Source organism: Triticum dicoccoides, chromosome 3B, assembly GCF_002162155.2.
Source record: "Triticum dicoccoides isolate Atlit2015 ecotype Zavitan chromosome 3B, WEW_v2.0, whole genome shotgun sequence".
NCBI lineage: Eukaryota > Viridiplantae > Streptophyta > Magnoliopsida > Poales > Poaceae > Triticum > Triticum dicoccoides.
Genome location: NC_041385.1, coordinates 558,973,014 through 558,987,045, shown reverse-complemented (window position 1 = coordinate 558,987,045; position 14,032 = coordinate 558,973,014). Strand labels below are relative to the sequence as shown.

Genomic DNA, 14,032 nt, shown 5'->3' with positions numbered 1-14,032 from the left:
AGGTGGCGGTTGCGGGGAGGGCGGGGTGGTGAAAGTGGCATGGTAGGCCGCTGACCGCGGGCGGCAGTAGATCAGGTGGTTCGAGGTAGAAGATTTATTTTTTTTGAAAAGGGGGTTACCCCAGTCTTTGCATCAGAAAGATGCATACGGCTCATATTATTAAAAGCAAAACCAATATCAAAGTCTCCTGTGTCTCAAAGTACGAAAAGAAAACAGAACGCTCAAAACGAGCCTAAACAAAAAGCCACAACCGGAGGCGGACAAAATAGGAGCACTACATGTCTATCCTATTACATGACCGACATCCAAATCGGTTGAAAATAACCCGAGCTACCATCTCCCATTGGATAGACGCAGTAGCCAAACGCCCCTGCCCTTCGTCGGAGTGAGTAGCGACCACATACGGATCAATGTTGTGGCCCTGAAAATAACCTGCAAAAAATGAAAGTTCGTTGCTCTGTTAAAAACCAAATCATTTCTGCAGTTCCAGACTGCCCATAACAAGGCACAAACTCCAACACAAATGTGCCTCGCTATATCCGAGTTAACCCCATCAAGCCACGTTCCAAATAACATGTTGAGAGAGGTAGGTGGAGTAATATTAAAAGCAATATGAATCGAACGCCAAAGAATCTTAGCCAGCGGACAATCTAGAAAGAGGTGCCTGATAGTTTCGTTATGATCACAAAAACTACACCTAGCAGAACCCATCCAATTACGTTTTGCCAGATTATCCTTTGTCAAAATGACTTGTTTATGCACAAACCACATAAATTGATTCGCAAAGATACCTTAACTTTCCAGACGTGCTTCGAGCAAGGAATGACACTAGTGTTTATGACATCCAGATACATGGATTTGACCGAGAACACGCCGTCCTTAGTCAGTTTCCAGTACAATCTATCTGGCTGCTGAGACAGCTGGACATCCATCAGCCTTCGTACAAGATGGAGCCAGGCCTCCCAATGATCGCCTACCAACGTCCTCCGAAAGCTAATATTGAGGGGTGTGGACTGTAAGACGGTTGCAACGTAAGCTTCTCGACTCTGAACAATGTTGTACAAAGTAGGATATTGAAGTGCCAGGGGCGTCTCCCCAAGCCACGTATCCTCCCAGAACCTCGTATTAGCCCCATCACCGACTAAGATCTTTGCCCTGTTAAAGAAGAGGGGCATGACTCTCATCAACCCTTTCGAAAACGGTGAGTCAGTCGGTCGCACAGTCACCTGAGCCAATGTTTTAGACTGAAAATACTTATTTCGCAAAAACTGAGCCCAAGTAGCCTCTGTCTCGGACGAAAGTTTAAATAGCCACTTGCTAAGGAGACATCTATTCTTGATCTCTAGATTTTCAATGCCTAGACCGCCTTGGTCCTTCGGCCTACAGACGATGTCCCATTTTGCAAGCCTATACTTTCGTTTCAACTCATCATTCTGCCAAAAGAATCGAGATCGATAAAAATCTAACCTCTTCCTGACCCCCACCGGGACCTCAAAAAAGGATAAAAGAAACATAGGCATACTGGTGAGGACCGAATTAATCAGAATTAATCGCCCTCCATATGACATGAGCTTCCCTTTTCAACAGCTCAGTTTCTTTTCAAAACGATCCTCGATGCACTTCCACTCCTTGTTCGTCAGCTTACGATGATGAATAGGTATACCTAAGTACGTGAACGGTAACGAACCCAACTCACATCCTAACAATTGCTTGTACGCCTCCTGGTCATCATTAGCTCTTCCAAAGCAAAACAATTCGCTCTTATTGAAGTTAGTCTTGAGCCCAGACAATTGTTCAAATAAGCACAACACAAGCTTCAAGTTTCTCGCTTTCGCCAAGTCATGCTCCATAAAGATGATAGTATCATCAGCATACTGCAATATGGATATACCACCATCAACTAGGTGCGGAACCAAGCCACTAACCTGCCCCGCATCCTTAGCCCGACCTATTAAAATAGATAGCATATCAACCACTATGTTGAATAGAATCGGTGACATGGGATCTCCTTGCCTTAGTCCTTTGTCTGTCTAGAAATAGTGACCTATATCATCATTCACTTTAATCCCTACACTCCCTTTTTGCGTAAAGGATTCAATCTGGTCTCGTCAGGCCTTGTCAAATCCTTTCATACGCAAAGCTTGTTGAAGAAAAGGCCATTTAACTTTATTGTATGCTTTTTCAAAATCCACTTTAAAAACCACATCATCTAGTTTTTTTGAGTGGATCTCATGGAGCGTTTCATGCAAGACGACCACCCCTTCAAGGATATTTCTATCTGGCATGAAAGCAGTCTAGGACGGTTGCACAACTGAATGTGCAATCTGCGTGAGTCGGTTCGTCCCAACCTTGGTGAAGATTTTGAAACTGACATTAAGCAAACAGATAGGGCTGAACTACTCAATGCGAATAGCCTCTGTCTTCTTAGGAAGAAGAGTTATCGTTCCAAAATTGAGCTTGAACAAATGAAGCTGACCAATGAACAACTCATGAAACATCGGCAACAGGTCACCCTTAAAGAAGTGCCAGCACTTTTTGTAAAACTCCGCCGGAAACCCATCCGGTCCTGGCGCTTTATTAGTTCAAGGTAGAAGATGATGAACAATAACCGTTAGGGGGTTGAAGAAGCTGATTTGGCCGTCCATCTTGCATTCGACGGCTCATAGGAATCGACAAAGCCAAATATTATTATTTTTCCAGGTGACTTCATCTAGCCAATCCCTAAATGAAAATAATCAAAATTTGTGGTGTTTTTTTCCCACAACAGTAGCTGAAGTTAATCTCGAAGACTTAGCGATGTATAAAGCATGAGGGAGTACTTACATTGGTTTTGGTTGTTATGGGCAAAATGTAGGAAGCATATATAGATGGTAAGTTTCAGCATATCATTAAGGGAATGGCGACTAAAACCACGACGAGTAAATTGGAACGGAGGGACTACGCAACATGTATGCTTAATGCTTTCCCCTATGGCATATGGGACTTCTAATTATTTCACATTCTCGCTTTTAAGATTATTAGTATAGTGTTAAAGGTATACGCACATTTACTGTAGTCCCACGAAATTATCATTTATTTATTGTCAAACAGAACAAAATTATTAGCTGACACTGCTATATGTCAGCCCCGTAGAAGAGAGAGACGGAAAAATAGGTACTAGTACATCAATGTAAACGTGGCTACACCTCTAATAATTTCTTAAGCTCCTTCTTGTTAACCTGAAACAAGCAACAATGAAATTAATAGCAAACTTAACACAGATGCTCTTAAAGAAAAAGAGAGCATATTATATATTTCCGCACCTTTCCCATGGCATTCCGAGGAAGAGAATCCCATAAGTGCAATCTCGTTGGAATCTACCAATGCATAGAAAACGAATTAACTCCATAACGACAAAAGTTAATGGGTTCAGGCTGACAAGATAGTAATCCCTCCGTCCTATAATGTAAGACGTTTTTTAACACTAGTGTAGTGTCAAAAAACATCTTACATTATAGGACGGAGGGAGTAGCTATGAGCATGTGCCATATGTGAATTTCTTAAAAGTTATCGGATAAATATTTGTTGGCATTACTGAAATTGAATGGCCATTGACATAATTAGAGGATTGATGATTTTAGCATTAGCAGATGTGATTGTAAATATAATTCACATGGGAAACCACCCCTTGCATAGACCAACACGCAAATTGCGAACTTGATAATACCTGGCAAAGAAAGCTACAGAAAACAACTAGGCAGCGAAAACCATCTAAAAGAAAGCAATACAGTAAAGCAGCTGGGGAAAAATGGAAGTTCTGTAGGCAAACCTTGTATGGAGCAAGTCTATCTTTTGACCAACTTGTCAATTCTTCTAAGGTTAGTGCTGGCTTCGAAGACTGTTCGACCCTTGCCTTCGCATCCTCCTTGGGCACAATTATTGCACATATGACCTCCCCATAAGCTTCATCAGACAAGCCAAGAACAGCACACTCCAGTATAGTGTCATGCTGAACAACAAAGCAAACCATATAGAGCAAGATGAGTAACATCGGACTTTAATCAACTGTACCAAGAATCCTTTGGTGAAGCTTTTAGCCTAACATTATCTACTACGGAGAAAGCAAAACGTTACTGAGAACAGAGACAAATTAGAGCCTAACTATCAGCAGTTCTTTCAGTGCAGTAGCTGCTTCAATTTTTCTACTCCCTCCGTCTGGAAATACTCGTCGGAGGAATGGATGTATCTAGATGTATTTTAGTTCTAGATACATTCATTTTTATGCATTTCTTCGACGAGTATTTCCGGACGGAGGGAGTAATATTTTAGACACCTGAAGATGTAGTTTCCAGTAAATGCTAATTTACCTCTAACAGAACCGCCTCAATTTCTAACGCTGACAACTTGTAACCACCAACTTTCATGATATCAGCATTCGTGCCTACACAATTAAAACAATTGAGGCTGAGAATCCCAATATTCTTTTTCTGTAGCCATAATATCACGGTCAAAATGAAAACAGGAAACCAGAAGAGCATGAAACTGCAGGGCTATAAAGTGGTACTTACGCCCTAGAATTATAAAGTATCCGTCCTCATCTACAGTTACCGTATCACCAGTCTTGAAGAACCCACCATCAATAAATGATTCTGCTGTAACCTACACCAGAAATTTGCCATGTGAATAACCAATGCAACAATAACATCCTGTAATTAGTAGTATCTGGGGGAAGGAATCATATGATGGCACTGTAAAACTTGTACACCATTCAAGAAACCATACCTATCAGTGGTAAACTAAGGATGCAATCATCGAACTTTATCTACAAATAACAAATCTATACAATAAAAAACATGAAAAGGAATCTAGTTTTCTTATATGCATCGAAGAATGTAATTAGCATCCGAGGGAAGGAATATATGATGGCACTGTAAAACTTGTACACATTCAAGAAACTGTACCTATTAGTAGTAAACTAAGGATGCAATCATTGGACTTTTGTCTACCAATGTCCAATAACTGTTAGAAGGAAGAGAGGGATTTGGTGGAATATGATGGATGTATTATCGAGCCTCGAGGGCGAGTATATATTGAGTACAAGACTTGGAGGGCAAGACGCCTCTCCTAGAGATAAGGTAGGAATCCTAAACTACCAAATACATGTAACCCAAATATATCTCTAACATCCCCCCGCAGTCGTAGCGGTACCGTTGCGAACAACATGAGCGTCGCGGACGGTCAGACTGGAGAGAATAGCAGCCGACGGACTGACATCCCGCAGTCCTAGCGGGAGCGTCGTGGACGGTGTCGCGTCGCGGACGCATTGACTGTAGAGGAAGCCGACGAGTAGCTCAAGCGGATGATAGCCCTTTGTGCCGATGTCGACGTAGCCGAGAGCGTAGGATGGTGTAGCCGTGGTCGAGGTAGCCGTGCGAAGAATGCAGTGGTCGATGTCGATGTCGAGGTGGCCGGTGTCGACGAGGTCGCCGTGGAGCCGCGGGCGCAAGAGGGCGCCGAGTTAGCATGGGCGCAAGGGTGTCGAAGTAGTGGTGCGCCGGGAAGAAGATGTTGTTGACGACGCGTCGCGACGGGTTTGCCAAGCCCGGGGACACATCGTGGACGAAGGCACGCACCGGTGTTGCCAGCACCGGGCATGCGTAGACGGACGAAGACGAAGTTGACGAAGCGCCGACCAGGCTTGCCAGGCCCGGGGACACGTCGTGGATGAAGGCACGCATCGGTGTTGCCAGCACCGGGCACGCGTAGACGAGGGACCTGCACGAGCGGTACGCCATGTCGGAGAAGTCGGAGGGGCAGCAGAGAAGAACTCGACGACAATTGCGGCGTCTATCGGCGCAGGGCCGATGTCACCAACGGTGGTCGAAGTAGACGAAGTGGTCGGGGTAGATGACGGCGACGCTGGCGACGGGCTGGTGCTTGGACGAAGACGAAGGGGGTGGACGGGCGGCGGCGGCGGCTACGAAGGTAGCGGCGGCAGCGGCGGCTACGAAGGTAGCGGCGGCAGCGGCCAAAGAAGAGCGGCGGCGGCGGCCTGACGGCGGCGGCGGCTAGGTTAGAAGTGCGGCGGCGGTGCTCGAAGTAGGCGAAGAACCCTGACAGCGTGACGAAGACCGGCGCGGACGGTGGCGTTCCCGCGCCAAGGGAGACGGCGCGGCGCATACCACGGGAGGTCGACGCGTGGTGACGGCGGCGTGGACCGCGGGCCGCGGCGCTACAGCCCGAAGGGGCGACGCAGCGGCGGCAGGCGGGCCGGGGTGACGGCGGGAAGACCTCGGGGCGGCGGCGGGAACCGCGAGGCGGCGGCAGGGACCGCGTTCCGCAGTGCTACAGCTCGAAGAGGTGGTGGAGCGGCGGCTCGCAGGTCGGTGCAACCACGGGGACGACCTCGGGCGGCGGCGGTGACCGCATGCCGCAGCTTTACAGCCCGAAGAGGCGGTGTAGCGGAGGCTCGCAGGTCGGGGCAGCCGCGCGGAGAACCACTAGCCGAGGGCGATGGCCCGTCGGGAGGCGGCGTGGACCGCGTGCCGCGACGTGATAACCCTAAGGGGTGACACGGAGGCGGCGGCGGCTACAGGGGTAGCCGGTGGGAGGATCTCGGGGCGGCAGCGTGGACCACGTTCCGCGACGCGACCGCCCGTAGGGGCGTCGGCGGTAGCGGCGCGTGAGTCGGGGCAGCCGACGGGAAGACCTCGGGCGGCAACGCAGCGGTCCGTAGGGACGACGCGATGGCAACCTGTGGCTCGATCGGCGGTAGGCGCGTGCTCGGGGACGTGCTTGGCGAAGACAGGCGCGTAATCGGTTGATCAGACCGACGGCACCGCTGTATGCGCCATGGCGGGGACGACGCGCAGATCGGAGTCGATGGCGACGTTGTCGGTGATGTCCCGGGCGATGACGACGAAGACAGACCGGCGATGGAGACCGCGCGGACGAGCGCCCGGCAGCGACGCACGAAGGCGTCCCTTGGGCGGCGCGTCCAGCCTTCCAGCCGGTGAAATCGACGCCGATGTCAGAGTAGAGGCGCGGGGGTCGACGGCGGCGGCGGGCGACACAAACCGGATCACATAGACCGGAAAACCAAAAAGTAGACGCCGATCAAAGTGACCGGCGAGAGAGAGAAAACCCGGATCAAAGGATCGGGAAAAAGACTCTCTAGGGCAGCCGGTCGACACGACCGGCGGACGGACCCTAGGTACGGGCAGCGCAGCCCCGGGCGGCGGTCATGGAGGCCGACCGCCCCGGGGGCGGCGCGTGGGTGCGAAAGCGGCGGCGGCTAGGGTTTGGATCGTGATTAGTCTGATACCATGTTAGAAGGAAGAGAGGGATTTGGTGGAATATGATGGATGTATTATCGAGCCTCGAGGGCGAGTATATATTGAGTACAAGACTTGGAGGGCAAGACACCTCTCCTAGAGATAAGGTAGGAATCCTAAACTACCAAATACATGTAACCCAAATATATCTCTAACAATAACCAATCTTATACGATAGAAGTATGAAAAGGGATCCAGTTTAAGCATCGAAGAAGTAAAGTAAATACTTCACATTAGTAGAAGCTAATGGGTGATGAATTAGCAAAGGGTTCTTTGAAATGAAATTGCACCTCTGGTCTTTTCCAGTACTCTTTGAAAAGGGACGGACTTTTAATACAGAGCTCACCGACTCCAGTTTTGGTTTGAGTACCATCATCCATAATGATCTTGGCCTGAGAAAAAAGATGGTTTAAATGCCATGAAGCAATACAGAATAAATGAGTTTAACTATATCCCTAACTACAATGGAGTCATAGCATACCTCAACACGTGGAAGAGGTTTACCGACTGTACCTTCTTTCCGTGCACCATGCAATGGGTTAGACAGTGCCATGACAAACTATAACCAAATAAACTGTTAGGAGCCATTACAAAATTCATATTAAAGCAAAGTTAGTGCGCACTGATTTCAGAAGGAAGAGTTTATGCTGTAACCTCAGTCATGCCATAGCGTTCCAAAAGACGGTGGCCTGTCACTTCTTGCCACCGTTTCATGAGTGGGGAAGGAAGTGCTGATGATCCACACATCTACAGGGATTCAATGGCTGTTAGTAGCATAGATATAGAAAGCTCACGTAATATCAATGCAAGTCAAGATAATGTTAACAAAGTGTGCAGGCTAAAACTATAAGGACCCTTTGAATCGTAGAAATGAGAAATATAGCAATAGGAAAAACACCAGAATTGGACTCAAATGCAAGTGCAAAAAAGAGGGCTGCAGAAAACAGTCTTCATCACTCGAGATGGCAGAAAAGAAACTTTGGTAGAAGCTCTGGGCAATGCAGCTTGGATCAAGGACATCAAACCGCGTTGACAATCACAGTCGCATCAAACCCTGTTGACACTCAGTCTTCACCCAGGTTCTCAATATCTTTGACATGGTACAAGGAACCACGCATAACCCTGAAATTCAGGGTTCTTGGCTGTGGAAATGGGAAGCATCTGAGTCGTATTCATCTAAATCTTGCAGGGAAGACACTGATCATCTCCTAGTCGGGTGTGGAGTGATCAATGTTAACTATGGCGAAGTGCTCAACTGGCGCAATGTGACCACAATTCACTCCGCTATTGGGTCTTCCTTTGAAGATTGGTGGACAAAGTCAAGAGAGGCCCTTCGAGGTCGTAAAAGAAGCAGCTTTGACAACCTTGTTATTCTGGTAGCATAGAGAATTTGGAAGGAAAGGAATATGATAAGAGTTCTCAGTCACATTTATAGGAGATTGTTGACCTTTTCAGGTGGAACATATCAGGGATAGGAAGACATATTCTTCTTTCTACCTAAAAAATAGAGATGCAGTGGTTTGGATGTACAGATGTAAGTACTCAACAAAGAAAGGAAGTGCAAGACATGATAAGACTAAGCCAGATCATTAATTAACTTTACAAGGGGCATTCAAACATTCAAATTTCAATGCTGAAACCAAAATAAGGGAATAAATAATTAGTGACAAGGTATACATGAGATTTACCATTAGTCTCAGCTGCTTTGCGGCATAAGAACAGGCAGACTGTTGATCAGGATTCATACTATCGTACCCTTGCAGTAGGCGTGTGTACACTGTCGGAACCTGGCATTCAGGAAGTATCAAATCACCCTAAAAACTCAACCAATTTGACGACGAATATATATATGCCATAGAATCGTACTCCGGTAAATACTGTAATAGCCTCATCATTTTTACTGCCGTGGTTGGGATATGACTCGCACCATCTCTGCCATACTCCTCTCACACTGAATTTTGGCATAAACTCGACCTGTAATCAGAGAAAATGTGTTACTAACTTACCATGAAAGCAACTCCACAGATGTGCTAGAAACAATATAACTTATGTGGCTAAAGAACAAGTAAATAGATACACTAAGTGACCAGAAAATAATTCCAAGAGCTACAAAAGACGACGGAAAATAAATCCAAGAGCTACAGAAGATGGTTCACCTAAACCAAAACATAATACCTATTGATCAAACAAACCATTATAGATTCCTAGATAAAGCATTTTACGTAATACAGCAAGTAAATGAGGGTACTTACCACTGATCCTGAATAGAGGGGCGCAAATAGAGCATTGAAAAGACCATGCACATGTAATCGAAGTTAAGGAACTCACAAAATTGACAAAACAGAATGGTTCCTCCAAATATAACAATCAGAAGTAAGGGTGTGAAAGCTATCTAATTGCAATTAAACATTGTGAGTTAGATGAGGTTCTAACTACTATCCTAGTGCGTGTGCTTGGCATTTTAAACCTGAAAAGGCATGATGACTACAGTATGGGAAAGCTTAACTAGTTAACTGAATGAAGCATTTTCCCAAGGAAGAAAAGGAGGAGATGTCATCCAAACATGTATCTGTATAGCTGAATACTTGAATAAATAACAAAAGAAGGTTCTTGTTTGGAAATCATGCAAATCGATATGTAAGTGTAGAATAGTCCAAGATCCTTATATATTACTCCCTCCGTTCCTAAATATTTGTCTTTTTAGAGATTTCAAATGGACTACCACATACAGATGTACATAGACATATTTTAGAGTGTAGATTCACTCATTTTGCTCCGTATGTAGTCACTTGTTGAAATCTCTAAAAAGACAAATATTTAGGAACAGAGGAAGTATTTAGTATTAGTGTTTGTTGTGGATATGGTGCAGTGGAAGACAGTGAAGAAACTGATCTTCACTTTGATATCCCCATGCCTCTGTCAGAATTTGAACCTGCCAAACCAGTAAATAAAATGGTATGTATGTTAAACACTCACATATCTGTTCAAGTAAATAAAAGGATCATGAAAAGGAGTGTGAAATATCAATAATAGGCTCATAGCAACAGCAAAGTAACCAAAAGTGTTAGCTTCAATTAGAATGTTTCTAAAACTGTACGATAGATCTACTTAAAGATGATAAAATGCACCTGAGAAAGTATCCCATCATGAGTGTGGACTACTCCTTTCGGTTTGCCAGTTGTGCCACTTGTGTAAAGGATAAGAGCAGGATCATCTCCTGCATAACAAAACTCCAGCATAATTAGGTTTATAGCAGGATGACACGACATATTTGGAAAATAAGATTAACTGTTGAACATATGTTCATGATTAACTGTTGAACATACGTTCATGATTAACTAGTGAACATACTCCACTAGTGAAACATGCAGCGTAAAGCAGCAGCATAAATGAAATATAAATTTGTGGTAAAATAAACATTAGTAATCACCTTTAATTTTCTGTAAAGTGTCAATCTCAGCCATTAAGCTAGAAACTGATGAAGTCAATACACTACTTAAAGGTTCTTGGGCATCTATCTTTGGAGGTATACTTTCCACAGGTGGAAGAAGAGAATAACGAGTGGAACATTTGGTAGAGATGCTTTCCATAATCTCATGATGCTCTTTTGTGCTTAACACCATAGAAATGTCCTGTAAGTTACAGAAGTTAGAAACAAAGACACATCGGATAGTCCATTGTACTGTACACATATGTGTGTACAACAATTTTTTGAATCAAGATATGCTACAAGATGTCTAGGCTCTAGACAGCCCCTCTATGGGGCATTTAAGGAACACCCCTTTCTACATGACCTTCTGTAACTTCTATTTCTAAATTCAACCGTTGCTGACAACAGCAATGTGAAAAATAATACATAATATCCCACTAGAAAATAGAATGTTTCATACTTAAGCTGATATGTTAACTTAAGCTGATATGTTGGAACAAACCGAGTCATTCATGACATGCAGAAGTTCAACTTCAGGATAGCTAAGTGCAAGGGGTACTGCAACTCCACCAGAAAGCCAGGTTCCAAATATCCCAGCAACAAATTCAGGAGAGGGTTTAGCCACGATGCCAATACGAGCACCACAAAGGAATCCTGTCCCTTTTGCTCCATTGACAGAAGAATCTTTACCATCCTGAGTCATTAAAAGGAACAGTTTAACCAAGTTTTCTCTAAGGCATTATCAACATGCATCAAACTGTTAACAGAATAATAAGTTAACCAAAGCTCAGTCGACTTATATATCAAACTACTTGGTCATAACAAAATTGAATGGTGAACTACCATATTTTTGGGAAGTAAAGTTGGAAGCATAAAAAAGGTTAATGACTGCACATGTCCTTCATTAACATAACTGGAGTCTGACTAGAGCTACTAAAAAAACTCGGCTGCACTTTGTAAAGGCTAACTTGTGCAGTTCAGTCATCTTCTTATGGAAATGATAGGGGAGAACCCTATTGAACACTTGTGCAACTTTTGTGACGCCTTCTAGCAAACATGCAAGGACAAGACAGGGCAGACTAATTGCTTGAGTAGTTATACCATCCCAGTCTCAGACCAGCACCCTAACCAAAATTATTGTCCTTTTGTATTAGAAGAGGAATAACCAGAAGGCACTCAACCTACCAAGAGTGGTTCAGCTAAATCATAAAGTTTGAAGTTGCACTTTTGGGGGAACTTGAACTTGCATATTATCACGTCAACCCAATTAGTTGAAAATTTCAGTCTCAGCCTTACAAAAAAAGGTTATAACAACAAAAGGAGAAGGGAAACTAATAAACCATCAATTTCAGGACCTAGAAATAAGGTTAGGATAGACATATCCTAATCACCTCATGTCTAACGGACAGTCTCAAGTGAATACACACAAAAAACTTAGATATGGAAAAAGGATTGGTGGTACATGTTTTCTGCACAAAATATTGTGGACATCCAGTGCAGACGAAATAAGCTGGACAAGACTGTAACTCTTCTGGTCAGCTCTTATAGCCGCACGGGCACCATGTGCAGAGCCATGCTTAAAGACTTCTCGAACAACCTCCATGAACGTACGAGAACTCTGTCTGGTGTTGTCAACTGATCCACAAGCAAGATAATAAAAACATCAGAAAAAGAAACTAAATGGAAAATGTAGTCCTATGCTTCAAACTATAAACAGATATTGAGATGAATGATCAACTGCCTTTGCATGCCATAAAAAGTACTCCCTCCGTCCCAAAATAAGTGACTCAACTCAACTTGAGTCACTTATTTTGGGACGGAGGGAGTAGTAAGCAGTAGTTGGTTTGAAGGCAAATGGGATTAGAGGCCCCAGTAGTCCTAGCGGTCTACCACGGTACCAAAATAAACCTGATCAATGTGGCCACTTCTTCGTTATAAGTAGACTTACAAATCACAATCTCAACAATCAGTTTGATCACGCACAAAAGAGTGACTACGAACTGCTACATTGCCAGAGTCATTCTAGAAGCAGCGCGGCTGCACAATTATAACTAGTTCACTACTGTTGTCCTATTCAGGCCCTCGCTGTTTCATCAATAATTGGACCTCTAAACTGTAGTAATGGGGGCAGTACTAGCTTAACAGTTAATGCTGCATAATTCTAGAGAGAACGTGACATCATGAGGCCCAAGAGGCGGGTTCGGAATCCACTAGGACTATTAATCCGTACTACCATCGCAAGAACTCCAGTGATCATTTTTTTTCTTTTGATGAGAAACAGCTCCAGTGATCACTGATGAGAGCATATCCTACTCGAATTTGGGCAGATGTAAACCAAATTCCTTGTGGAAGCATCAAAATTAAAACATGGACGCCTGAAGGGACCACCCGTGAATCGGTCGCTACTGCTACTACTCTCTCCTCTCTGCACCGAACATCCAGTGAAGCTGAACAGCGGACACCTTCAGCTCCGCCAAATCAGGGCAGGGACGAGTAGCGCACGGATCAGCTTCAGCGCGGAACGAGCGATGCTAAGCCACAGCAACGCGACGGCGAGGGACCGCCGACGGCAATTCAAAACAGCTGGACGGCGCGCGCGGTTGAGGCAAATCGACGAACACCTTGTGCGAAGGCGAAGCAGAAGGAGGGCTGGGAGGGAAAAGGAGGAGCAGACGGAGGAGCTGACCTGAGGCAGGGGAGGTGGAGGTGTCCGAGGCGAATTGGCGTCGGAGGAGAGTGGGGAGGATGCTATAAGAGGAGCAGGAGGAGGAGGAGCGGAGCAGCAGCAGCCGCGGCAGCAGCAGGTCGGGGGAGGAGGCGTGGGCCGTGGGGCAATTGAATGGCGTCATCAAGCGCGCCACCGCCCCCCCGCGCGCCCACGCCTGCGCGCGCATTTACGGGCTGCCCGGGTAGGTGGGGGTGGAGTGGTGCTGGCCGTGGGGAGGGTGCGTCCTACGAGGTTTGCTCGCGCCAAGCGGGGAGGGGGCCGCACGCCGCGTAGTTGGTGGTGCCGCTCGCGGCGGGTTTCTCCGGTGTGGAGTTGGTTTGGTGCGGCTGGCTGGTTCGCTTGATCGGCCCCGTCGGGGGTCACACGGACTCCAGGTACCTGGGCGAACATCAACATCGTTGTACTGAACTCAAAAAAAAAAAATCGTTATACTCTGCTTCCGTGCACGACTGCATCGCTGATGGGTGATGTGGGTTGCGCCACGAACAGCACTGGTCGTACATGATGGACAGGGAGTACTGTGCAATAGAACACGGAAAACGGATCACGGTCAGTGGAGCG

The 14,032-nt window shown here is 45.7% G+C and overlaps 1 protein-coding gene across 1 annotated transcript; it reads right to left on the bottom strand.

The window, feature by feature from the left end:
* Window positions 1–3,023: 3,023 nt before the first annotated feature.
* On the bottom strand, window positions 3,024–13,691 carry LOC119277064 (malonate--CoA ligase-like). Its single transcript, XM_037558272.1, has 17 exons — window positions 13,430–13,691; window positions 12,206–12,378; window positions 11,246–11,437; window positions 10,744–10,945; window positions 10,442–10,530; window positions 10,176–10,245; window positions 9,566–9,618; window positions 9,180–9,287; window positions 9,002–9,100; window positions 7,968–8,060; window positions 7,795–7,872; window positions 7,604–7,705; window positions 4,548–4,638; window positions 4,347–4,420; window positions 3,809–3,988; window positions 3,303–3,356; window positions 3,024–3,218 (listed from the first exon to the last, which is right to left on the bottom strand). Exons 1-17 carry the CDS (start codon window positions 13,635–13,637, stop codon window positions 3,180–3,182), a joined length of 1,905 nt encoding a protein of 634 aa, XP_037414169.1. The 5' UTR covers window positions 13,638–13,691; the 3' UTR covers window positions 3,024–3,179.
* Between the last annotated feature and the right edge of the window lie 341 nt (window positions 13,692–14,032).

Coding starts and splice junctions, on each gene's coding strand:
- LOC119277064 (XM_037558272.1), bottom strand. CDS start 13,637: ATGCGCGCGCAGGCGTGGGCGCGCGGGGGGGCGGTGGCGCGCTTGATG. Junction 10,531..10,743: donor CACTTTACAGAAAATTAAAG/GTGATTACTAAT, acceptor TTTGTTATGCAG/GAGATGATCCTGCTCTTATC. Junction 9,101..9,179: donor CTATTACAGTATTTACCGGA/GTACGATTCTAT, acceptor CCTGAATGCCAG/GTTCCGACAGTGTACACACG.